The sequence below is a fragment of the Triplophysa dalaica genome, chromosome 7, assembly GCF_015846415.1.
Source record: "Triplophysa dalaica isolate WHDGS20190420 chromosome 7, ASM1584641v1, whole genome shotgun sequence".
Lineage (NCBI taxonomy): Eukaryota > Metazoa > Chordata > Actinopteri > Cypriniformes > Nemacheilidae > Triplophysa > Triplophysa dalaica.
In genome coordinates, this window is record NC_079548.1 from 12,837,261 (window position 1) to 12,861,321 (window position 24,061).

Here is a 24,061-nt window from a genome sequence, read left to right on the forward strand (position 1 = left end):
TCATGAAAAAAGTGGGTCAAATACAGATGCATGGCAACGTAAGCTCAGCTGTTCTCTTTAAAGTAGAAAGACAAGGATAAAAGGAGAGAAGATGATCTGGGCACATATATCTCACAGGCATGTCAGCATACATATCCACTTTCAACCACACTGCAGTTTAACTGCTTGCTACACCAGTGCACCTCCCTACTGTTCATTATTTAGTTAGTAGTGTATACTTAAATGTTACAAGGTTGGATTCCTCGAGTCGCATTTATTATTTTTCCATCATTTATGTTATTATTTTTAGTGGATTTGAATTTCTCGCAAAAAAAAATTCTGCCCTAACTTATTCACCCTCATGTTGTTCAAAACATGTACATTACCCTTTACCCTGTGGAACACAAAAGAAGCTATTTTGAAAAATGTCTGAGTGGTTTTGTGTCCATACAATGGAAGTCAATGTGGGCCGGTGTTGTTTGGTTACCAACATTCATCAAAGTATAATCTTTTGTGATCTGCAGAAGAGGAAAGGTCAAATGTCTTTGCTATGGCATTAGGGTGAGTAAGTGATGAAATAATCTTTTTGAAGGAACAATCCTTTTAACAGAATTATGTTTTGTTGAACAATCAACTTTGATGGTAGATATCATGCATATACAAATGTTTCCTCTCATACTGTGTCACTACAGCTTTTTGGTTGATTATTGTTTACATATATAAAAGATGAAGGAGCAATGTGGTAAAAAAAATGAATAGAAGAGGAAATTAATAGAATTCAAGAGGGACTATAGATACTGTAGGCAGATACATGGAGGCACAGCTGTATGGTATACTGGGCTGGTGGAGCGGGTCAATGGGGAGTCCGTGGTGCACTGTGCCAGGAAAGGTCACATTACCCTGACTGTGTTGTAGCAAGTTTTTAAATAGATCACACCCCACCCAGCCTTCAGTGTACTATTTTGGCAACACATGAGTGGCAGAGGGTCGGAAGGCCGTTACTGTCACAGCCAAGATTGACAGCACGCTGTTCTAAAAATCAAGAGTAAAGACCTGATCAGCCAGCATGTGTTTGTGTGTTATATGTGGGCAGGTCCAGCTTTTTGATTTTTATGTATTCGTCGGCAACTTAATTTATGACCGATAGGTCACAAAAGAATAAACTCGTGAATACTTTTAATTTAATGATGTACAAATATAGCCAAATGCAGGGTGCACGTGCATTTGTAGGACCACGGTCAACTCTGTGAACATACTTCAAAAGCATGTGTTGATATCTTCATCTCACATTTGGATTTATTAATCAATCCCTCTTCTCTGCTTATCTTCTTGATATAGACCGTTCCTCCACCCTCTTCTCTCGATATATGGTAACCCTCTCCTTGGAGCCTCACCCCGCCCCCCATTGCCGTCTCTAAAGTTATACCCCACCATCTCATGAGGGTAAAAAAGAAGTGTATGCCACCGACCTCTCTCTCTCACCTCCAGCCTAAAGTGCATGGATAGCGGTAGCTGTTAAGGCCTCCAGCACTTGCCCCTGTCACTCATGTCCTATGGCCTCCGCCCCCATCTCATTTTACCCCCGAGTTTGTCTGTCTGTCTGTCTCTGCCCCATTAGTGAGGTCCGTGCTGCAGACACTACCACAAGGCTCTTCTTAGTCTTAAAACGCTAAATCAAGGCAGAGGGAACATTTTTTGTTAATTGTCTGTGATTCGTCTGTGATTTTAGGACACCCAACAGAGACCTTATTTTGAAAGGATCCCGTTGTGTTCTTCTGTCACTGGGAACAAGCGTTTGGACTATTGGAATACTTTGGACCTCACGACTTGATTCATCACGTGTTCTACCTCGAAAGGGTGTATCAGAGTGTGATTGCGTGTGAGTGTGTTTGTGTGAGGATCAAGGTGGTGTCCGCTCAGGGAATTTGATTTGACAGGTGCACGTGAAGGAGCGTTGCACTCAGGTCTCTGTGTTTGGATTAACTTCCCTGATCAGTCATGGCTACTCTCAGAAGTTTGCTGCTGGGGCTTTTGCTGGCCCTGCTTTGCTCTTTTCAGACACCCTTGGCCCCCTCTGCCTCTGTTAAAGCCCAGGATTTGCCGCTCATTCATGAGGAAGGCCTGATGGCTGATGATGATGATGATGACGACGATGATGATGACGACGATGATGATGACGACGATGATGATGACGACGATGATGATGACGACGACGATGATGACGACGATGATGATGACGACGATGATGATGACGACGACGATGATGACGATGATGATGATGACGACGACGATGATGATGACGATGATGATGACGATGATGACGACGACGATGACGACGATGATGACGATGATGATGATGATGACGACGATGATGACGATGATGATGATGACGACGATGATGATGACGACGACGATGATGATGACGATGATGATGATGACGACGATGATGATGATGACGACGATGATGATGACGACGACGACGATGATGATGACGACGATGATGACGACGACGACGATGATGATGACGACGATGACGACGATGATGATGACGACGATGATGACGACGATGATGATGATGACGATGATGATGATGACGACGATGATGATGACGACGACGATGATGACGACGATGATGATGACGATGACCACGAAGGTACGTAAAATTGCTCTCAACGTAGTGTAGAATCCTCTCTCATATCTCAATAATGTGCCCCCTCTCTACGCCCTCCATAATTTTTTTTCACCTAATTGGGAAAGAGAGGGGAGGAGCAAGGCGGCCTTTTGCCACTCCCTCTTTCTTCACCTCAGCTCTGCCACAAAATATTGCTAGTTATTCTTGTAGTTGAGGTCCAATCAGTCAGTCCTATTATCCAATCAGATCACTCCGAGCTTAGCAAAAAGCCCCACCTCCTCCCCTCTCCAGCTGTCCATCACCCTGGCTGTCTTTGACTCTCTCTGTCTTCTCTTCCCTGCCTAAATAGAGCTATGAGTTCTGTGGGCCCTCTGAAGGCGGACTGCTTCAAGTCCTGATGCGCAGCACAGTACAGTGCTTATGAACTGAGGACTTAAGAAAGAAAAGAGAAAAACAAACCCAGCGCTGCAGTCTGAGCCCGAGGCCTCACATTGGCCCAATAGATCAGATCGTTCTTTGATTTTTGTCTCGTTTGAAAGAGCGGGTTCCACCCTTCCTTCATCCCTCTAATTGTCCTGTATGAATTTGGAATTTTTTTCTTGGATTTGTGTCACCGTGTGAAACTACAGAGAAAGAAAGAGAGACAGGCAGATGTAGCGGGGGAACAGTACCGCTGAGAGCAAAATGGGATACTAGGGACCGATAGAGAGAGAACGAGAGAGAGAGAGAGAGAGAGAGAGAGAGAGAGACACAGGAGGATGTTGGATGGTTGTGGGGAAATATAGGAAGGCAGGCTGATTGGACAGATTGGTTCTCGATTCTCTCTCTTTCACTACATCTCTCAGATCTCATTCTTTCTCTGTAGAGATTTTCCTTAACACAGCAAAAACCCAGTCCTGATCTCTCTTGTTTTTGTCTTTTATTTTTACACAAATCATTGTATGGTTTTAAAATTATATATCTACTATATAGATTTATAAAATGTACATGTTGTCACTATTTATGCTAATTTCTATTTATTTCATTTTTCTTACCAAAGGATTCTCAAAATAGTTCCCTCTCAATGTACATTAGCATTACTTACAAACAAGAGAAACTTTTATTCTGTGTTTTCTATAACAACTCAATGCAATTGAATAAGCTACATGTAGTATAGAAGAACAACATTTTGCAGCTGTCTCATAAACATCCAGTGATCTATTAGGGTTAAAATGTATGAGCTATTTTATTAAACATCAGTCTGAAACAGCATCTGTGCAAATCCCAGTAGAGAGGTAGCAAAAGAGAGAGAATGTTAATTCATCTTTGAAATATTCCACATACACAAACAGGAAATATCAGAGGGGAACAGGTAATACAGCAACTATCAGGAGATGCAAGAATATGACTGTTTCGATTGAATCCTTTTTCTGTTGGTACTGTATGTTTTTGTTTATTTTCTTCATGTTTGTTTATTTCATTATCTGTTTAGTGTAATACCTGCTCTGTCATCATACTAAGCAGCACAATGGTGTTTTGTACAAAACATCACATCTCTTAACCCCCACTCTGAAACGAATAAATCAAATGATCCTGTTTTGCACAGTGTAATTTCTGGTACCTCTCTTATATTAACTATACATGAACATAAAACATATTATGAATGTGTGTCAGAATATGTTTTACATAATTTACCTTATCATTATCTCATTAGAAATTAATATGATACTGGAATTGGATAATTTGTATTTAATTTGTAAACATTTGTAGAGAAATGTGGTTCATGAACTGTAGTATATTTACATTTAATGGTGAACGTGCTTTAATAGGAAAGGTTTAAGATAAAATGTACAATAATGATGTGTGCAAAGCTTTAAAAAAAAGGTAAGCTCCACTTAAAAGACACTATGTAGTTGGTATGTGTGTTTATAAAAAAAAATCACATCCATGTACATGTACACAATTTGACAGAGACGCAGGAAAATGTATGGTGAGTCATGTGCTTACATGTGTGTCAGAGCAACTAAATATTTTTTTATTCCTAAACAACAATGTTGACAAACAAACAATCACTGATCACATTTCTTTCAGATGATGACGATGATGATGATTTTCATGAAGGATCCATTTGCTCATTCTGTGCCCACTGTGAGGTAGGATCCGCTGAGATCAAATAGCACAATGAGTCAACTGTCCCTCTTAAAAATCTACAGAATCTATGTGCCTATTCTGCAGCTTTGATTCTAACAACTGTTGGATTGTTACACATTTCATGTACTAACGTTTCTTTCAGCATTGTGACAGCTGTGATAAGTGCCCATGTGAAAAGGGAGATGATTCAGAACACTGTGACTTCTGTGATGTAAGAAACCCACCTTGATGAGTTTTTATATACAATTATATATATATATAAATATATATCATATGGCATGACAGATGAATTTCTTTAGTTGAACAAAAACGATTCATTTCAGAACATGGGAGTTCATAAACGCTGAGAGAAATAAAACTTTTGAATGAACGTACATTTAATGACTCAAGCACCCTTAGTATTATTGTAAGGCTATGTGGGGCTATAACAGCAGGGGTTGAAAGTAAATATAAGATATGGTTATGTGATGGTAGAGCTGCAAAAAGGACATAACCACATTGGCTCAGTAAAACATTTATGAAGAACAAGTTTCTACCATTAAATATCAAGATTTAAGCATAACATAATCTATCTGTCTTTTAGGACTGTGGAAAATGCTACATCTGTCCTGTTTGTGATACCGTTTGCCAGCCAGGTAAGAGAAAGTCTAAAAACTGTGTGATAAAAACACATTTATTATTTTGATCATTCAAGTCCAATTATCTAATAAATAACATCATCACGTTTTTTCCCTCAAAGGTGGTTTCATCGACTCCGTGTCTGGTTCTATCTACAAGTAAGATCATATTTTCTTGATAATTGTAAAACATATATTTGAAAAAGTAATACAAATTATAAAAGTGTCATCATAATGTGCCAATTTTCTCTTTTTATAGGACTGTCGCGGATGTCTTTAACGACGACGACGATGACGACAACTAAGTCCACGTGTCGCCACCATGTGGCAAAAAGAGGAACGAGCACTTGTCCGTTCCCTTTAACAAACTTTAGGATTTACATTGTAGCGATATGTTTATTGTGGTAACATTATTTCTCTCTTTTTGATCTGAAGACATTACACGCTACACTCTGGTCAACACACAATACACGTGGAATTAAAATATTTTAATTATCCCGAATTACGTTTCAATGAACTGATCAACATTTTTTCTTTTAAAAAATATGAATTGTGATTTCAAACCTAACTGTGTTGTTTTGACACTGAATGTTATTGAATAAAATAATGGGACGTTTTATGTATGTGTAAATTAATGTCTAACACTGTTAAAAAAAATCAAAAATATACTTCCCTTGGACAGTGGTTTCTGAAGTTAAAAAGTTAGTATGTCTATAATTATTTTTTCATTGATAGTGATTTTGAAAATAAAACTACAACCCTGCTGAATAAAAACATTGAACCTCACTAGAAACCATCAGAAAAATTCTAATGGTTTCCATTTAAAACATTTGTAGTGTGTTTATGACATTATTAATATCCCACAATGGAATCCTTCACATACCAATAAACACAATAGTTTCCATTAAAACCAATACAATTCCCATTAGAAACAGTAAATCCATAAACAGCTTTATGGTGTTTGGGCTAGTGTTCTATAGAGGGTAAGCATCGACGTAACTTTTCCACGTGAACACGCCGGGACACGCCCCCCTTGAGCACCGGATTTGTGCCTAATTTTGAGCCCCTGCCAGATTACGACTCCCCTATTCCCCATTAACATTAGTTGTTGGGGTTTGGTGTGGGGGAGGGGTTAGAATTTCGGGTTAGGTGTGGGGCTAGGATTAGCGAATCCCCATCAAAATCTATGAAGGGAGTCGTGATCTGGCGGGGGGGTGCAAAATAGGCACAACACCAGGACACGATCTCCTGAGTGTTAAAACACGCTGAAAATGGCCAAGAACAGAGAAACACAGAAATCGGGACTAAAACACGCAATTATTGCTGAAATTATAAGCAGATGGACTCGACGGTTACGCTCGTTTACGCTTACGGCTTCACTGCGATTTACAGAGGAATCAGGTGATCCTGGACACTGAAATGTTGCGCGAAAATGCGTTTCCTAATACTGTAAGCATTCATTTTGCTGAATGTTTTGCCACCCAGGAGGGCACTCACGTGGTAAAGTGACGACACGTGCATTCCTCTAGTTTTTTTTCAACACGGATATAATACGTGACAGTATTATGTTCATACAAAGTAACTTAAGCTGAAAGAGTTATTCCTCCGCTTACAAAAGTACGATAAAGTGTGTTCAGATATTTAACAAAAATATACAAACAGCACAGTATGTTATAAAGATAGCATGAAACGGCCCACACGACTGTTATTCTGAAATTTCTGGTGACCCCGGAAGAGAAACACCATACAGATTTCTTCCGGTTCGTGGACGTAAGAGGTAAACATCAATTTACACGATTTTTTCTTGTACGTTTTAATATTTCATACAGCTTTTATACAGCACCATGTGAATGCTGACGTTACATATGTATTTCCCGTTTATAAGTACTTCACCGTAGTTTAATGTTGTGATAAGTTTCCTTGTAAAGAAATCGTCCTTACCATCATGTGTCCTCGGGGTGAATGTGTATTTATTCAGTACCGTTTTAAAAAAGTCAGTTTATCTCTCAACAATAATACGTACTTTTATTGTGCGAAGGATAAACATGACTCGACATGGGAAGAACTGCACAGCTGGAGCCGTTTACACTTATCACGAGAAGAAGAAAGATACCGGTAATATTCCTGCTCCCCTGTTAAAATAACGAAATGTCTGTGGTGTTGTTTCACACACAATTATGATAATAAATGAAATGGTGTATCAGGAATATGACATATTGTGCGTCTCTCTGAACTTTCTCAGCTGCGTCGGGTTATGGGACGCAGAGTTTGCGTTTGGGAAAAGATGCCATTAAAGATTTTGACTGCTGCTCTCTGTCCTTACAGCCCTGCAGAGACCCTGTCATAACGTATGAACCACACTTATATTTCTCTTCTACACGATCTCCTTTACATTGTGTTGTTTTATACTATGTGATGCCTAGTTCTTGATCGTTAAATTGACCACCAAAGTGATGTGCTTACTGTAGATTTCATCTGTTTGTGTTATTTTCTTATGCCAGTTTAGACGGATATATTTATGAAAAAGAAGCCATTCTTCAATACATCCTTCATCATAAGACTGATATTGCCAAGAAAATGAAGGTTTGTTTTACTCTAACAATAAACGTGGTTCTTCAACCAACCCTACAACAATTAACCACGCTTTACCTTCATGCCAAAAAAACAGCTTACTACACTTTTACTATAGGAAAACAATGGTGAATTTTCCTAAAGGTTTGTCTAATGCTGTCATATGTTAATGAAGGCATATGAGAAGCAGAAACAGGCTCTGAAGGGTGAGGGCCAGCTGGAGTCCAAGGAGAGAGAGAGAGCAGAGAAGTTCAAAGAGCGAGAGAACAACATTGTCTCCAAGCCGATCAACCCTTTTACCTCAGGTATGACTATTGGAGGATAAGGTCAAGGAAATATAAACTGAAGTATAATCCGGTTACACACATAATGATTAAAACCACTGTTTATACTGTACTTGCTGGTTTATTTGTATAATCTGATGTCTCTGTAGGACAATCTAAAGATGAAGGAAACCAAGCCAGCTCCTCCAGTTCTAACTCTTCTGCAGGAGAGGCTAGTACTGCTTCAGCCCTGCCCAGCTTCTGGATCCCCAGCCTCACACCAGAGGCCAAGCCCACCTTGCTCAAAAAACCTGTGAGTATAGATCTTATACTATCCCCTCTCTCTGCGAGCCTTGTGTCACTAAATCTCTGCAATTTTTGAACAGCGTTACACAAGACTCTGCGTTCACCCTGCAATCAGTTTGCATGCTACTACTTCTGCCAACTGTTCTTTTGGTCGGTCATAATGCCCTTGATAAGTTTGTTTGTCTGTTTTGGTCCTGTGCAATACATGGGAAACCTTTAGTCACTCAAAACTGCGTCCCGTCACCCACTTTCTAAATGTATCCCCCACTATGACATTAGTCACTTTCAGATTAATATCTGTCTCTTAAGATATACATGTAATAAATATATTTGGATGGATTCAGATCCCCTCTTCTGGACTTCTTGTTTGTTGTTAACTGTTTTCCACTTTAATGCTTTCTCAGTCAAAGACGGTGTTGTGTCCCATGTCAGGACATCCCTTGAAGATGAGTGATTTGATTCCTGTACGCTTCACTCCCCTGGACCCCAGTCTGGACAGGGTGGCCCTTCTCACACGCCAAGTAAGTAGCTGACCAAACCCATTTCCCTTGTATAATGCTTTACATAAGCACACAAGAATTTGAGGTTTTCCTTTGCAGTGAACTGCAGTTTTTTTTTTTGGGAAATTCCAAGGTGTGTTTTGAATCGTTTTTTATTTTATGCTTTGCTCAGGACAGATACGTCTGTGCGGTTACCAAAGATACACTCGGTAACTCTGTGCCCTGTGCAGTTCTCAGACCCTCGTGAGTTTGACCTTTACACTTTTTTATATATAGTAGTAGATATAATATTTAATGACTTTACATACTTGATCCTCCCCCTCACGTTTGTCTCTCTTTTTATGGCTTTTCTCCAAGTGGAGTGGTAGTCACAATGGAGTGTGTAGAGAAGCTCATACAGAAAGACATGGTTAATCCAATAACTGGAGACAAACTGAAGGAGAAGGACATCATACCCATCCAAAGGGTGCGTAGGAGAGGTCAAGTGCAGAAAAGACTGTTGCCAGTCTAAATTAAGTCATTTTGCAGTGGTTATATCTGAAATCTTTCTTTATGCACAGGGTGGGACTGGCTTTGCAGGTTCAGGAGTGGATCTCAAAGCTAAAGAGGCCAGACCTGTAATGCAAGCGTAAATGAGAAGATCGGAGTTCTTGCACACTTTGACTCTGTAAATGACGTTATTAATTCAGCTGGGCTTTTTTGCGTTCTGTTGTTGTTGTAATGTTTGGGAAGGGGTAATTTGGTATGTATTCTTTAAAGATAATGTGACATTTAATTAATGTGACGCATTAATATACAATAGATACAGTAGTCTTTAGGTTCTTTTCTTAAATAAACCATTCTTTTTACACCATTATGATGTCACTTGTCTTTTTTAATAGTTTAATGAGACACTGAGGTTGTGGTTAGGTGCTTAAAGCTCATCATGATTGTCCACTACCAGGGTCCCATAATCAGTTATGGTGCTGACCTTAAGGAAATCCATTCTATCCATGATCTCACTGATAGAGAGACGACCGTCCTGAGAATGAAAGAACAAGTTCTGGTAAAGGTAAAGTGTAATTTCTGTGCCAATATTTTTAAAGAAACCCGATCAGCCAATCTTGATATGTTAAGTTGGTCAGAAACTGATTTTTTCAATTTTGTGCAAGAGGATAAAAATTAAACCCCACTCCAAAATGAATCCAAAAAACCAACATGGCTTTATTTAGAATTCACAGAGAGAAAAATGTTCCACCAGTATAGTGCCAATCACTTTTTTTTCTCCTCCAACCTACACCACTCCTCCTAGAACACGCCTCGCTTGATGTAAGTGGTATGTTAAATGTGAAATCACTGACCACTGATATGAAATTTAGTCTAATTTGAGTGTATCTCTAACTGGCCCTGTATTCAATGCTTAATTCCTGAGCATCTCTGAGCTCTATTGCTTTACACACCTTTAGATGGAGTGTCTATTTTAAAGGAATGTGAGTGTTCCTTGTGTGTGTAAAGTATATTTTGATATGAAAACGGTAATGTATAAAATGTTTGACAATAAATAAAACTCTATCTGACTCCCTTAATGAAGATTCTTGTTTTGTTCGTATAACCATGCAAGCCTATCCCTTGACTTTTGATTCTTAAAAGGTTCCCACCCAACCAATTAAGGTAAATCATTTTTCGTATTCACTGCCCTATCTCCTCACACCAAAAATGTATCCCACACACATTTTGTCCCCCCAAGACCCATATATGAGATTATTAAAGCTCATCGTGTCTTTTGGTGAGATCCTCTCCGTAATTAGTCGCTTGGCTCCCAACAAACATGTTCCAGTTTGCCAGAATCTCCTTCTTGGTGATTTTGTCGTCCTGGTTAATCAATTACATGGTTGCAAGTCCATTGTGATTCATTGGTAGGGAATTAAAAGGAAGAGGACAGATAGAAGAAAAGAGTCAATTAACCCAAATTGATTCATTTTTGACTACATTTATGACATCACCCAAACGTAGCCTAGTGAGTGTCACTTACATTATCTTTGTCAGTTTCGTGAATGAGATGCTTGGCCTCATTATCAGCGTGATCCACCTCTCCTGGAAGGATCCACTGAGCTACTTCACTGGCATCAAGAAAACCATCCTAAAATAAATGAAGTAATGAAGGGGAACCACGTCATGAACTTGGTCAATTTATTTAACATTCAAAGGTACCGATTTATAGGCTTACTTTCAATCACATACCTTGTTAATATCTCTGGACTCTGTAAAGTGTTTCTTTTCTGTTGTGACCCAGTCTGGTTCATTCTCTCCATCTTCAGCGTTAAACATGTCCCCTGAAGGTAAAATAAACAAAATTGTCAACATTTTTACTATTTCGCCACAAAACATCACATGTTGTTTGAATGTAAAAATACCTATGTATTCCTGTAGATCAATTTTCTTGTCACCATTCTTGTCAATGTCCTCAATTGTTTCCTGTAAAAATAAACAGGCTTTGTTTTAGAAAACATACAAAGAATGTCCTCAATGTCAGTTACTTTCTTTGAACGTGTTCCTTTGCATATTTTTTTATCATTCTATCCATTTCCTAACCTGTATCACAATGTCTTTCATATACTCAAACTCCTCTGGATGAAGAAACGCAGTGAACTCCTCTCTGGTAGCGATGCCATCTCCATCCTGGTCCGCATTTTTAAAGCGCCTCTCATCTCTAGTGAGCATGGATCTGTAACTCACCTTATCATCAACATCATCAAACTCTTCACCTAAAATACAGTAACATTATTATACATTTTGTTATATTGATTATTTATTTTAAAAACTGTATTTTTAAGTTAAATGTGGTGAAGATTATCTGCATTTTAGTCTTTTTATTTCCTCTAAATACAATCTCATAAATACAGATTTAGCAGAAAAATACATTTTATTTATAATGGTGACACGCTCATATCTCCCACTAAACATAGTTTTTCTTTGGTGCCTCGCCCAATTTCATGAGCTTGTTTCAATTACCTATGTAAAATCCATAAGTGGTGTTCTTATACTCGTTCCATCCAATCTTCCCATCCTTGTTCTGGTCATAATCCTTCCAGTGCTTGTCCACGTTTTCCTCAATGTATCTCCTCTGCCTGTGTTTAATCCAGTTGTGGAGCTCTACATGGCTGATGAAACCATCTTTATCTGTGTCAATACGATCCACAATCTTTCTGCATGTCGAATGAACAAAAATAGTTAAGGAAACACGGAGAGATGATGTGTAAAGATAATTATTCTGCAATTTTTTGTGTGTTTACCCTAATCTCTCTTTGCTTTCTTCAGGGCTCAGCTGGTCAAAGGTCTTGGCTTCCTCTTTGCCCAGGAAGGCCTCGTGGTCATACTGGAAGCTATGAGCATCATCATGAGCATGGTCACTGAGGTCATGCTGACGGTGTACACGCTTCTCCTGTGCAGGCACTGTGACTGTGACCCCTAATAATAATGCGAGTGTTCCCAAAAAGATTAGCTGCATATTTTCCTGATTCGTGTCTGTTTGTTAGGGAGCGAGAAAGAGATATCTGTTTTTTCGGTGCATGACATAAAAAATTGACCTGTAATTGTTACCAATATAAAATCAAAACTATTTACATTAATTCACTTGTATTATCACTGGACATTTACAACTCAATGATTATAAAAATACGTTTTAATGCCTAATCATAAAAAGAAAACGTGTGAAATTAACAAGTTAATATTTTGCATTGCACTGATTTTCAGAATTCAATAACATTGAATACATGCACCAATCCACAGTTTAAAGTCACATCTTCGCAAACGCAGTTAAATTTCATATAGAAATCAGATTTTTTTCAATTGAAAAAATTACTTACCAATCCTGCAGTGATTCCCGCTTCAATACACCCGTTTATCTTGTAAGTTGAAGAGTACGCGTTGGCACTGTTCTTTAAAGTGCGTGTAAAAGTAGGCGGAGTCATCGACATTACGTGCAACAAATCCTATACTGACATGAAAAGCAGCCAATCGGAGAACAAAAGTAGGCGTGTTCAGTCGAAATTCTTAATTCTACTGGCTATGAAACGCCACGTTGACACGCGAACGCGCATCAAGGCAGGCGCGTTTCAACAAACTGAAAAAGTTTTGAAGACTCATGTTAAGAGAGTTAGACGTGTACAATTTGACTGGATTTATTCATTTAAACAAGGAACACATGCATGTTGAATGAATCCTTTTCAATGGATTTTAATTCGAGATTTGTTGGGCATTTTAAGATTTAATATTTTACTAAACTTAGTCTTTTAACTTCCATAATATAGGTTTAATTACCACCTTAATGTAGTTTAATACTGGTAATATATTTGCTTAATATTGTTTAACCATTGTTTCTGAATGTGTATTTTATTTGAAAAAAATAGGCAAGTCAATGCAAGTTTGTTTACTTAGCACATTTCATATACAAGGGCAATTCAAAGTGCTTTATATAAAATGATTGACAGAGAGATATAAGAAGTATCTTTATAATGCAAATGATTTAAGATCACAAATACAACTTTAGATTTTAAGAAACAATAAAACTGCAATCAAATTGATTATAATTTTAGTGTATATATAAAAAGAATAAGAACAAAAGAAAAAGAAATAAGAAATAGAAGTTACAGCTAAACAAGTGTGTTTAAATCTAGATTTAAAAGTAGCTACTGTTGGTGAACATCTGATGTCTTCTGGAAGCAGATTCCAGCTTCGGGTGTCGTAATGGCTAAACGCTGACTCGCCGTGTTTTGATTAAACCCTTGTTATCTCAACTGACTTGATCCTAATTATCTGAGAAGTCTGTTTGGTTTATATTCAATAAGCATATCTGATATTTATTTATGTCCTAGACCATTGAGTGATTTATAGACAATTAATAATACTTTGAAGTTGTCTTAAAAGTAACTGGGAACCAGTGATATGATCAGATTTTTTAGTTCTGGTCAGAATCAGCAGTGTTCTGTATGAGCTGCAGCTGTCTGATGGTCTTTTTGGGAAGACCTGTAAGGAGTCCATTACAGTAATCCACCCTACTGGTTATGAAAGCATGGACTAGTTTCTCTTAGTTTGAGATGAAACATTTGATTCTGGCTGTTTCTGAGATGGTAGTACGCTGATTTGCTTATTGCTTTAACATGACTGCTGAAACTCTTAAATGACACCACTTACGTGTCCCTTGTTAGTTTCATCCTTGTTTCCAAAAACAATGACTTCAGTTTTGTATTTATTTAACCGAAGGAAGTTTTGACACATCAAGCTGTTAATTTCACCAATGCACTGGCAAATATAGTCAATAGGCCTGTTGTCATTGGGTGAGAGGGCTAGGTAGATCTGAGTGTCGTCTGCATAGCTGTGGTAGGCAATTTGTTACTTTTTCATTATTTGGCCAAGTGGGAGCATATACAAATTGAAGAGGAGCGGAGCAAGAATTGAACCCTGTGGAACACCACAAGTCATGGGTGTCCAGTCAGATTTATGGTTGCCTATGTTCATATAGTAACCTCTCCCTTGAAGGTATGATCCGAACCATTTAAGTACCAACCCAGAAAGCCCTACCCAGTTTTCAAGCCTATGTAGGTTTATGGTGTGATCTACCGTATCAAAGGCAGCACTGAGATATAGTTATACCAGAACTTATATTTTGCCTGAATCGGAATTCAATCGAATATCATTTATTATCTTTATGAGCACTGTCTCTGTGCTGTGATGCTGACGGAAACCAGACTGATAATTGAGAATAAAAAATGTTTTCTTTCTTTTTGTAAACCTCAGATTGTTTTTAAAACGTGTACAACATGTTATATGTCCCCAGGACCACTTAGTCTACAAATAAATAAAGAAAATCTTGCCAATATGAAAATTAGACTGTGGGGTTAATATGGTCTAGCCAAGATGCTTCAGCAATTGGAGATAGAGAACATCACCTTTTCAGAACTGACATGTTTAGCCCCCCAAAGCCTAATCCCTAAAGTAGCTTATATAGTAGCTAAACGAACCCTTTTCTTCCGTTGAATTAAAAGAAATTTCCTTATACCCAGGAGACAGCTGCAGAAGCAGGCATGCGCTTTTCTAAAAAGGTGTTTGTTGCCATGAAATTTCTTTTTGATTAAATACTGGAAAACAGTGCTAACATAAAAAAGAGAATTCATTAAAATCATTCCATCATTTACACAAGAAACATATTTAACCTTTTTATAGTGTAACCTGTAACCTTGGTATTGACATATATTGCTGATTTTACCAAATCAGCTCAAGAACGCATATGGTGATGAGACATTAAAATATTTGCACATATGGATGCTTATACCATTATCAACTTTCTCTCCTCTTTCATCCCTTATTCCATCGTATGTTGTGCTCTTAACTTTTCTCACCTGCCCTTTTTCTTTCCCCTTTTGTCTCTTTCCAAACACAGCTCCTCCTCGCTCAGAACTCACCCCTCTTTCTCTCTGTCTGTGTATGCGTGTGTCCCCTCTCTTCTCTCTCTTTGCCTGTGGCTGTGTGTCTACTACCATAGAGCAATTGAAGGTGACAGGGCCAGAGAGAGAGGAGGGGAGAGGGAGGACGTGGCACTCTGTAGCCTGGGGGCACACAACAACACACAGAGAGACAGAAAGAGAGAGATGGGAAGGAAATGGGAAGGCAAAGACGACAAAATAAGGAAGAAGACAAGTGCTCAGGACCGAAGCGGATGACAAGGAGTGATGGAGAGGTTGTGGGGCTAATGAATTATTTGTAATTGATGCATTAACTTCGAAGCCCTTGCCATCGCAAACAGGATATCAAGAGCAGCGCTTATACCTTAACCACACATACGTGCCCTCTCATACATGTTCACAGATTTTTTTAAAGGCCTTGATGTTAATTTGTCCCGGCATTGTTGCTATGGTGACCTCTCTTCCCCCTCCCCCCCAGCAGAGAGAGAGAGAGAGGGTGACAGGGATGAACTAACAAGACAGTGAAAAATGTGCCCCGAAGGAGCATATACACTCACACACCAGCACACATCATAAACACACACTCAACGTCACATGTGTGGAACACACTTACACAAAATATTAACAGCATTTAATTAGGATCTGCTCTCATTAGTTTTTACCTTGGTGATATTTGTAAAAATCCCGGATTATAATTTTTTGTGATTTACTTTAAAGATACTCTTTAGTTTATATTTGAGTGTTTCTGTCTATTTCAGTGTCATTGTCTTTTTCTATGAATCGCCTAAACAAGTGACAAAGAGAGAGATGTAGGTATAGGGGGGAGGCGGGGGATAGGTTGAGAGAGGAAGAGAGCTGAGGGTTTTGTCAACCGGAAATAAATAAAGCTGGCACCCTCCTTCTCCTCTGCCTCCTCTGTCTCTCGTTCTCTTGCCCTCTATGTCCCCCCTTCCTTCGTTTTTTTTCTACAAAGATACATCCATGGCCTCGTTATGTCTTCCTATTTTCTTTCATTCTGTTGCCATTCTTTCTCCATCATGTGTATGCCACATTAAATGTATCCCGTTGTTGTGCTTTAGCAAAGGCTGTTAACCTGATGTAGCTTGTCACATTATAGGGATAGTTCAACCAAAAAGTGAAAAATCTTCCATTATTCACTCACTCGCCTGTAGACAACAAAAGAAGATGTTCATACTATTAGCAAATGCACACCAGCAAAGCACCATATGACAGTAACACATATGATTGTCCTATATTGTAGTTTATTTTAAGTTTTCAAATGAATTTTCGTGTTTGTATCAGACAAATTTCAAGCATATATTCACAAAAAATATTCTAGTGAATGAAGTTTAAATTTATATTTTGGGTGAACTTTTAAGAACTTTTTTGGGGAGAGTGAAAGCGAGACTTCAAAAAAATTTTGACTCTGTAAAAGATTCACACAAGGGTTAAAAGCAAAACAATGAATATTGATGTCATAAATTGTATAAAAAGCCCAAAAAGTCAAATATGAAATCAGAGAACTTAAAGGAACAGTTCACCCAAACATGAAAATTTTTATAATTACTTATCCTCATTATTCCAAATCAGCTGAACACAAAAGAAGATATTCTGAAGAATGTGAAAAAACAAACAATTCTGGGGCACCATTGACTACCATAATAGTTTTTAAATCCTACTATAGTGGTCAATATTGCTCTAGAACAGTTTGTTTACAAACATTCTTCCAAATATCTTTTTAACATAGCAATTTATACAGGTTTGGAACAATTTAAGTGTGAGTAAATGAAGACAGAATTTTCATTTTCGGCTGAAATCTCTCTTCAATTTATCCCAAGTAGCTTAATGATCAAACATCCTGGGTCTCATGCCAATAAGAAGGGTTAAAAGCAACTTGGTCCTCTTTCCCTCTCTCTCTCTCTGTCTGAATTTCTTGTATTTTAAAACGTCACAGGCTCTTTGGTTTCAAAGATAATCCAATAAAATATGCAAATATAGCGTTGGGGTTGTGACAAAGTGCAGTGGCGGGTAAACACGTTGAATACACTCTGACGTGAATGTGCGCAGCAGAAGAGAGGCCCTCACACTCAGGTCTGCGAGTTTCTACTGTTTGCATGCAAAATCCAAGGAGAACTTGAGTATGATTTTCTCCTTTTGAGCACTTAAGCTTCTAGCAATTTTTATATCCAACTTTGTAAAAGCTCTTTAAATTTTTGTTAAGTTTCAAAACAACAGTTTTTTTATTTTAATGCCATTGTATGATTACTGCCGGTCATTCTGGTCTTTCACACAGATCTACAAAAAGCAAATGTTATCTTTGAAACACTATAGAAATAGCTTTACGTCTCCTTTCTCCTCTCTTTTTCAGTGTTTTTTGCCTCCACCTCTCTCTCTCACTTCATCACCCCTTTTCCTGGCATTAAGTCCAGGCCTGACACTGACACTGAGTCTGTGTGTCATCCCTCTCTCTCTCTCTCTCTCTCTCTCTATCTCTCTCTCTTTCTCTCTCACACGCTGACTCTCTCTCTCTCTCTCTCCCTCATTGCTTCAAGGACCAGAGTGCCTGCAGATGCATTTCTCTCTTGCCCACTGCCCCTCCCTCTCCTCCTCTTTTTCGCCCTGTCTAACTCTCTACATCTTTCTCTTTCCTCTCCTCCCATGCTCTCTCTCTCAAACACAGTCTAACATTAACAAAGCAAGTGAGCAGGGAGAAGGAGGGATGAACAGAAAGTGATAGAGACACTCAGCAAGTGTGGACCACTTTTTCAATTCATTCATCTACCAGGTGAGTCAATATGTCTTCAATTCAGATGGAAAGAGTCAGAGAATATTAAACAGCTTACTTTTTTATTTGAAAGACCACTGGTGAAAAATAAGAAATGATTTGTTTGTTGTTAAATGTGGAAATGTTCCGGTCGTTCTCACTACAATGTGTTGCCAACTTGACCTTTGACATTTTCTCATTTGTACTGCATTTTACAAAATAAATTAAATAGTTATATATGCTTGTATTAATCTTGGATTGAAAGTGCTACAACGTCACTTTTAAAAACGTTTTCCTCTATGTACCTATGCTTGACACAGCAATATTTTTTTGTGTTACTACACTTTGTTTATGGAGGATTATTTATATTTGTTTGGCTTGTAATGTGTCAGTTTGTGTATATTGTTAAAGGTGCATTTGTATTGGTAAAATATAAATATTGAACTAATTCTTAAATATTCTCGATTTTTGTATCTTTTGTAGCATTAATTATTCAGACTGTAAACAAAATTTGGTTACAAGTACTTGTACTTTACAAGCTTAACAAGTGTAAAGCACATTTCTCTGATGTCTCCATTGGGTTCACTTTGTAAAAGCTCACCTGGTGGAGAATGGTGCTTGCAACACCAATATTCTGGGTTCAATCCTCAGGGAAACATGCGTTTGGTGTACTTGTGTATACCTTGAATGCAATGCAATTTCCTTTGAATCAAACTGTCTGCCATAATCCTAAAGTTTTTCTTCCTGTTTGTCCTTTTCTGTTGACATTATATTATTCATTTGTCACACATTTTCATGAAAAGAAAGAGCATTTAACATTTTTTCAAGCATCCTCTGCTTTTTAGGACCAATAATAATGCAACCCTTCTCTCTCTTTCTATATGAATAGATCTATAGATTTTTATGATCATGGCCTCCATTTGGTAGTTTTATGTTCTGAACTATCAGTGGACACACTCTAGCAATTTTTTTTCTTTATTTAGCTGAATAGTGCTCTATACAGCATCAGATGCTGGATATTATTATGATTTTTATTTGCACCTCCATTCAAATAGTGTTTTGCATCATAGTCGAAGTTTGCAGTTGAAAAACATCAGTTGTGTTACATTGCGCATTGCATTTATAATTTTCTCTTTGTTTTCTAGGATTGTGTGTGTCTGTGTTGTGTGTGAGTGTCTCTGTGTGTATTGTAGTTAACATTAGTTGACAGTATTAGTCTCTCCAGTCATGCGTGTGTGTACAACGATGTCAGACTAGATGTTCTGTGCTTCTTAATTACTCGCTTCATGTGTGTAATGAACTCTGTGTGTGCGTGTGTGTGTGTGTGTGTGTGTATGTATCTGCGGGGTTAATGTGTGTACACGTAAAAGAGCTATGAAATGAAAAAGAGGGGGTTTACAATATTGAAAAATATATTGCATTTGTATTTTCTTATAATTGATCAATATGACAGTTTATGTAATATTTTTTACTTTACATTTACATTTATTTATTTAGCAGATGCTTTTATCCAAAGAAACTTACAAATTTGAAATCATTAAGCAATAACTGTAGTCTACAAAGCTAGAACGTGTTTATTTTTCCTATTTCTTACTTATATGTCATCATAATACAACAGAGGTCACAAAAATGAGCAGTTGTGAAGGTCATTACATTACATGAATACTGAAGTTTAGAATGATTTTTTTAAAGGTTATAACCTCTTTTGTGTTCATGCAGGGTTGGAGGTGTCTGAATGATAGAAGGACAGGATCAGTGTTCTTTCACAGGTGATATTTGATGTATGAGAATTTGACCATGCTGAACCTACAAAACAGCTCCAGCTGGACTGGTCCTAACAACTGGTACCATCCGCCCGACACCATCACCACACAACACGGAGCAGGTGTGTGAGTATTTGTAAATATTTAATTGGACCTAAAAAATTAGAGAGGACATGTAAATGTGTTTATTTGAGTTGTGTATGAGCTTTGGGTGATCCTGCAGTATTTATATTTGACCGAGCACAACCAGATGGGGGATAATGGCCACATCATCAGCCCCACATAAACTCACACCAACAAACAGCAGCTTCTGGCTTTGACAACCTCTGTTTATTATAGGAAAGCATAGCTAAAATGAGCAGACATTAGACACTGAATTGTATGCATTCCCGGTGTTCATGAAAAGGATCAAACTAGTGGTACACTAGACAGTGGCCATCTTCATTTCTGTCTATATAGACATTCACGTGCAAGTTGGTTTATAGATGGTTGCGTGGAGGATCTGAATGTGCAGATGGCTGGGGCTGGAGAAGGAGTGGTACAAAGAGAGAGGGATGAGGTGGAAGAGTCACAGCTACATCTGCAGCTGAAGAGAAGCTGCAGAGGAACCGCACCAGCTTCACCCAGGAGCAGATAGATGCCCTGGAGAGAGGTGTGACTCATCACTCTTTCTTAGGCAGTGCTTTAATGCAAAGTCAACTTTTAAGTCATAAGACATCCTGGTTCTGTTCTCTTTGATGTTTTATTGCATCTTGATTTTCTCAAAATTGCTTTTCATATTTGTTCTATTGTGTATTTAAGAGTTTGAAAGGACACATTATCCAGATGTCTTTGCCCGAGAAAGACTGGCAGGAAAAATTGATCTTCCAGAAGCTAGAATTCAGGTAACGGTTTGCTTAATTAGTTTCTTTCACATTTTGACCAAGTTAAAGTGACAGTGCCTAGAAACAATAAATTAGGAGACTGCCCATTATGCACTGACCCATATTGCAACTGTGGGTGATTGACAGGTATGGTTCTCCAATCGGAGAGCTAAGTGGAGGAGGGAAGAGAAGCTGAGAAACCAGAGGAGATCAGGAGGCACGAGTTCCTGTTCTCAGACACACACTCCACTGAGCACCTCATTTAATTCCCCTGTATATCATCACAGCAACAGCTCAGGTATATGTAGTTTTATATATACAACCTCACTAAAGCATGAATGGCCTGATTGTCATTGATAACATTGTAACATTAGTGTTTGTTTCATCTTGTGTGGTTTGGTGTCTTTTGTTGTCCACACCCCTTGATTTCTATACTCTTCTGTGCTCTTTTTTTATAAAAGGCTCAATGCACAGTCGAAGTGATTCGTCTCTCTCAGGCTATGGCTCCCTGTCAGTCTTCTCCAGTATGCAGGTAAATTAAATGCACATCTTTAAACGTATACTGAGCATACAGCAATAGCAATAGGCAAGATGTATGATCTTTCCTTCACCCCTTACACCTTGAACATTTTTGGTATAAATGTTAACGATGTGATTTTGGACCTGGGTCTCCTAAAGTTTATCTGGTTAATATCTGAATTTTAAGCATGCAGTGATCAAGATGGCACCATTAAAACTACTCTGTAAAAAAACAATTATATTAATTAATTAAGAAATAATAATAATAATAACATACAAGAGCTGCTAATTATAATTATTAAAAGTAACATAATAATAGCAATATTTATATTATTTAATTTAATTTAGTTAATTAATACTACAATAATTAAATAATAATAATACATTTAATGATTCAAATAAAAGTAGAGTTATTTCTGCTAATGATTATTATTAAAAGTAACGTACTAATAACAATATGTCTATACTTTAGTTCAATTATTTAATTAATACAACAATAATTAAATAATAATAATAATACAAAAATTAAAGAACATTTAGTAATTTGTTTCTGAAATACACACATTTTTATTTTCCTATTATCGATGCACTTTTATAAAAGATTGGCAGATCAGGTATGATAAAATTTAATTTACATGGTCATTAAAGAAATACGCACTCTCAAACATAGCACAGCATCCACATGTTTGTTTTGTTAAAGAATGCAAATCAGCGAATGCCTTCTACAGCAGTAAATAATACACACAGGAATGCTAGTACACGCATCAAAAGGTAACTCTTTTTAGGTAACTAGGCAGGACTTTATGTGGATTAACATCCCCCTCTAGTGGCTGCTTGTAGGTTTTATTCAAGTTACTGCAGTTTCTAAAAATAAACGTACATCAGCCAGTTTAACAGAACAGTTTCATCTCATAATCCCCTCCCTTTAGAAAACAGAAAAACATATAGAGTATCATATTTACGACATCATATTTTGACATGACACGCCCTATTACTGTCCTGGACTGTGGAACGTCATAAAAACCACAAAGTAATCTTTAACACTTATGTGGGTTGTTTCTTGCATAATCATATTGAAAAAAAAAAAACATAGCTATCTGTTGATTTGAATAAATACAACGAGATTGATCTTTATTCTTTAATTCTGATTTTTTTCTTCTCTAGTCTTTACCTTCTCAATCTACTCCAACTTACTCCTGTATGTTGCCCCCTTCTCCTTCTGCCCTGCCACCTCTTTCTCGTAAGTTTGACTCCTCATCTTACACCTCTCCCCACCTCCCGCCTCCTCCCACGGCCAGTGCAAACACAGGTGAGTGCAGTTAACCTCTTGGATATTTCACACTGCATATAAATACTATAAACCCAAAGTCTTAACAAGTTGTGGATGTGGATTTGTCACACCTTGGTTTCGTTGTGTGTTTCAAAAGTTATCCTGTGTGGTGGCTACGTGTGAAAAATTATAACGGTAGGCCCCTGTGTCTTTCTAGGATTTTTTCCTGGTGTTTCTACAGCGGGACAGACCACAGTTCAGGGGAGTGACCAGGAGCTGGGTCAAGGTCTGAGTCAGTACTGGACGAGACTGCAGTAAACGCCGCACCTAATCATTATCAGACTAAAACCAGCAGAACATACTACAGCACAATTTAAACTAGATCTTTATACTTAATACTAGAAAAAAATCCAGAATAACACCAGACTACTGTATGCATTTAGATCATTTACACATCAGGGAAGCAGTCTGTGTAAGCTATAATGCCATATAAAGAAGACAGCTTTGGACCGTTATAAAACGAATGGTCGGACTCCAACATTTTTGCCCTCCACGCTGCCTTGTGCAGTGAGAAAAAATGGTTGTTTAATTCATGTGTAACTTACAATCAGCATAAAAACCGCCCAAATAAGTATGTTTAAAAGCTGCATCTGGATATCAAACATTGATATTATTCAGAATAATTTTAGAACTTCAAACGTCTGGTATGAGCCCGTTTTAATTCAGCAAGGAATAAAAAAGCCTATAATACTATTGCACTGACATGAAACAATCAATGACAATCAAGTCTAAACTGTGATAAGCAGTGACAATCACTCAAATGCACAAACTATCTTATAGGAATCAAAACAAAACATAAATTGAGTTTATGACAATAATATATTGTTGCAAAAGACTGCAAAGACAATCAAACATGACCAATCAAGTGTAATATACTGGAACATGGCTAATGATTTATTACTGTAAATTGTTAAATGGACATAACTGTGTTTTTGAATATCGCTTTATTTCACTTCTATGTAATATTCATGTTTTTTTCTGTCGGACCCCATCACCCCGAATTTCACTGTAGAATTGTTTGAATGTGTGTGCATGTGATGAAACAGTGAGAGAGGAGAGAGTGATAATGTTATAGTATTTAACATTAGAATTGTGAACAATTAAGTGTCAACCCTTTTGTGGAAAAACTTAACATTGAAATAAAAAATATTATAGTGAAAATGAGCAACGTGCATTGGCGTATATGTGTGTGCGTGTCTATAAAAAATAATCCTCTATTTGATCTATCTGTCTGTCTATTCTCTCTTTATCTTGTTCTCTGGTGTAATGGTGTATTGGTTCACTTGCTCCTGTTTGGGCTGTGTTTACTTATTACTGTCACTGAACAGTAGCATTTCCTGCCTATGTGCTGGTGGATTTCCTGTTTTTGTTACTTGCATTACCA

At 37.7% G+C, this 24,061-nt stretch overlaps 4 protein-coding genes across 6 annotated transcripts; 3 read left to right on the top strand and 1 right to left on the bottom strand.

The window, feature by feature from the left end:
* Positions 1-1,602: 1,602 nt before the first annotated feature.
* On the top strand, positions 1,603-6,022 carry LOC130426563 (germ cell nuclear acidic protein). The gene is made up of 6 exons (XM_056753410.1): positions 1,603-2,632; positions 4,682-4,743; positions 4,884-4,952; positions 5,325-5,376; positions 5,481-5,517; positions 5,618-6,022. The coding sequence occupies exons 1-6, from the start codon at positions 1,978-1,980 to the stop codon at positions 5,661-5,663; spliced, it is 921 nt and encodes a 306-aa protein (XP_056609388.1). The 5' UTR covers positions 1,603-1,977; the 3' UTR covers positions 5,664-6,022.
* A 1,052-nt stretch (positions 6,023-7,074) lies between these two features.
* Positions 7,075-9,851, top strand: nosip (nitric oxide synthase interacting protein). Of its 2 annotated transcripts, none has more exons than XM_056753905.1 (10): positions 7,075-7,135; positions 7,397-7,473; positions 7,601-7,706; positions 7,860-7,941; positions 8,105-8,234; positions 8,363-8,505; positions 8,903-9,019; positions 9,171-9,241; positions 9,356-9,464; positions 9,559-9,851. In XM_056753905.1, the coding sequence occupies exons 2-10, from the start codon at positions 7,404-7,406 to the stop codon at positions 9,628-9,630; spliced, it is 900 nt and encodes a 299-aa protein (XP_056609883.1). In that variant the 5' UTR covers positions 7,075-7,135; positions 7,397-7,403; the 3' UTR covers positions 9,631-9,851. The 2 variants fall into 2 exon arrangements, with proteins under 2 accessions (XP_056609883.1, XP_056609884.1); XM_056753906.1 differs by lacking the exon at positions 7,075-7,135 and adding an exon at positions 7,146-7,164.
* Positions 9,852-9,859: 8 nt separating this feature from the next.
* rcn3 (reticulocalbin 3, EF-hand calcium binding domain) lies at positions 9,860-12,935 on the bottom strand. 2 transcript variants are annotated; one of them, XM_056753909.1, is made up of 8 exons: positions 12,844-12,935; positions 12,271-12,502; positions 11,990-12,183; positions 11,570-11,742; positions 11,392-11,452; positions 11,219-11,310; positions 11,010-11,117; positions 9,860-10,019 (listed from the first exon to the last, which is right to left on the bottom strand). In XM_056753909.1, the coding sequence occupies exons 2-8, from the start codon at positions 12,483-12,485 to the stop codon at positions 9,912-9,914; spliced, it is 951 nt and encodes a 316-aa protein (XP_056609887.1). In that variant the 5' UTR covers positions 12,486-12,502; positions 12,844-12,935; the 3' UTR covers positions 9,860-9,911. The 2 variants fall into 2 exon arrangements, with proteins under 2 accessions (XP_056609887.1, XP_056609886.1); XM_056753908.1 differs by lacking the exon at positions 9,860-10,019 and adding an exon at positions 10,178-10,849.
* Positions 12,936-19,981: 7,046 nt separating this feature from the next.
* pax10 (paired box 10) lies at positions 19,982-22,935 on the top strand. The gene is given in 8 exon segments (XM_056753760.1): positions 19,982-20,087; positions 20,451-20,555; positions 20,558-20,617; positions 20,767-20,849; positions 20,976-21,126; positions 21,290-21,360; positions 22,512-22,656; positions 22,835-22,935. Coding segments are annotated over 8 exon segments (822 nt in total).
* The last annotated feature ends 1,126 nt before the right edge of the window (positions 22,936-24,061 follow it).

Coding starts and splice junctions, on each gene's coding strand:
- rcn3 (XM_056753909.1), bottom strand. CDS start 12,485: ATGCAGCTAATCTTTTTGGGAACACTCGCATTATTATTAGGGGTCACA. Junction 11,118..11,218: donor AGTCCAGAGATATTAACAAG/GTATGTGATTGA, acceptor CATTTATTTTAG/GATGGTTTTCTTGATGCCAG. Junction 10,020..11,009: donor ACGAAACTGACAAAGATAAT/GTAAGTGACACT, acceptor TTTCATTCTCAG/GACGGTCGTCTCTCTATCAG.
- LOC130426563 (XM_056753410.1), top strand. CDS start 1,978: ATGGCTACTCTCAGAAGTTTGCTGCTGGGGCTTTTGCTGGCCCTGCTT. Junction 2,633..4,681: donor TGATGACGATGACCACGAAG/GTACGTAAAATT, acceptor CATTTCTTTCAG/ATGATGACGATGATGATGAT. Junction 5,377..5,480: donor TGATACCGTTTGCCAGCCAG/GTAAGAGAAAGT, acceptor TTTCCCTCAAAG/GTGGTTTCATCGACTCCGTG.
- nosip (XM_056753905.1), top strand. CDS start 7,404: ATGACTCGACATGGGAAGAACTGCACAGCTGGAGCCGTTTACACTTAT. Junction 8,506..8,902: donor CCACCTTGCTCAAAAAACCT/GTGAGTATAGAT, acceptor ATGCTTTCTCAG/TCAAAGACGGTGTTGTGTCC. Junction 9,465..9,558: donor ACATCATACCCATCCAAAGG/GTGCGTAGGAGA, acceptor CTTTATGCACAG/GGTGGGACTGGCTTTGCAGG.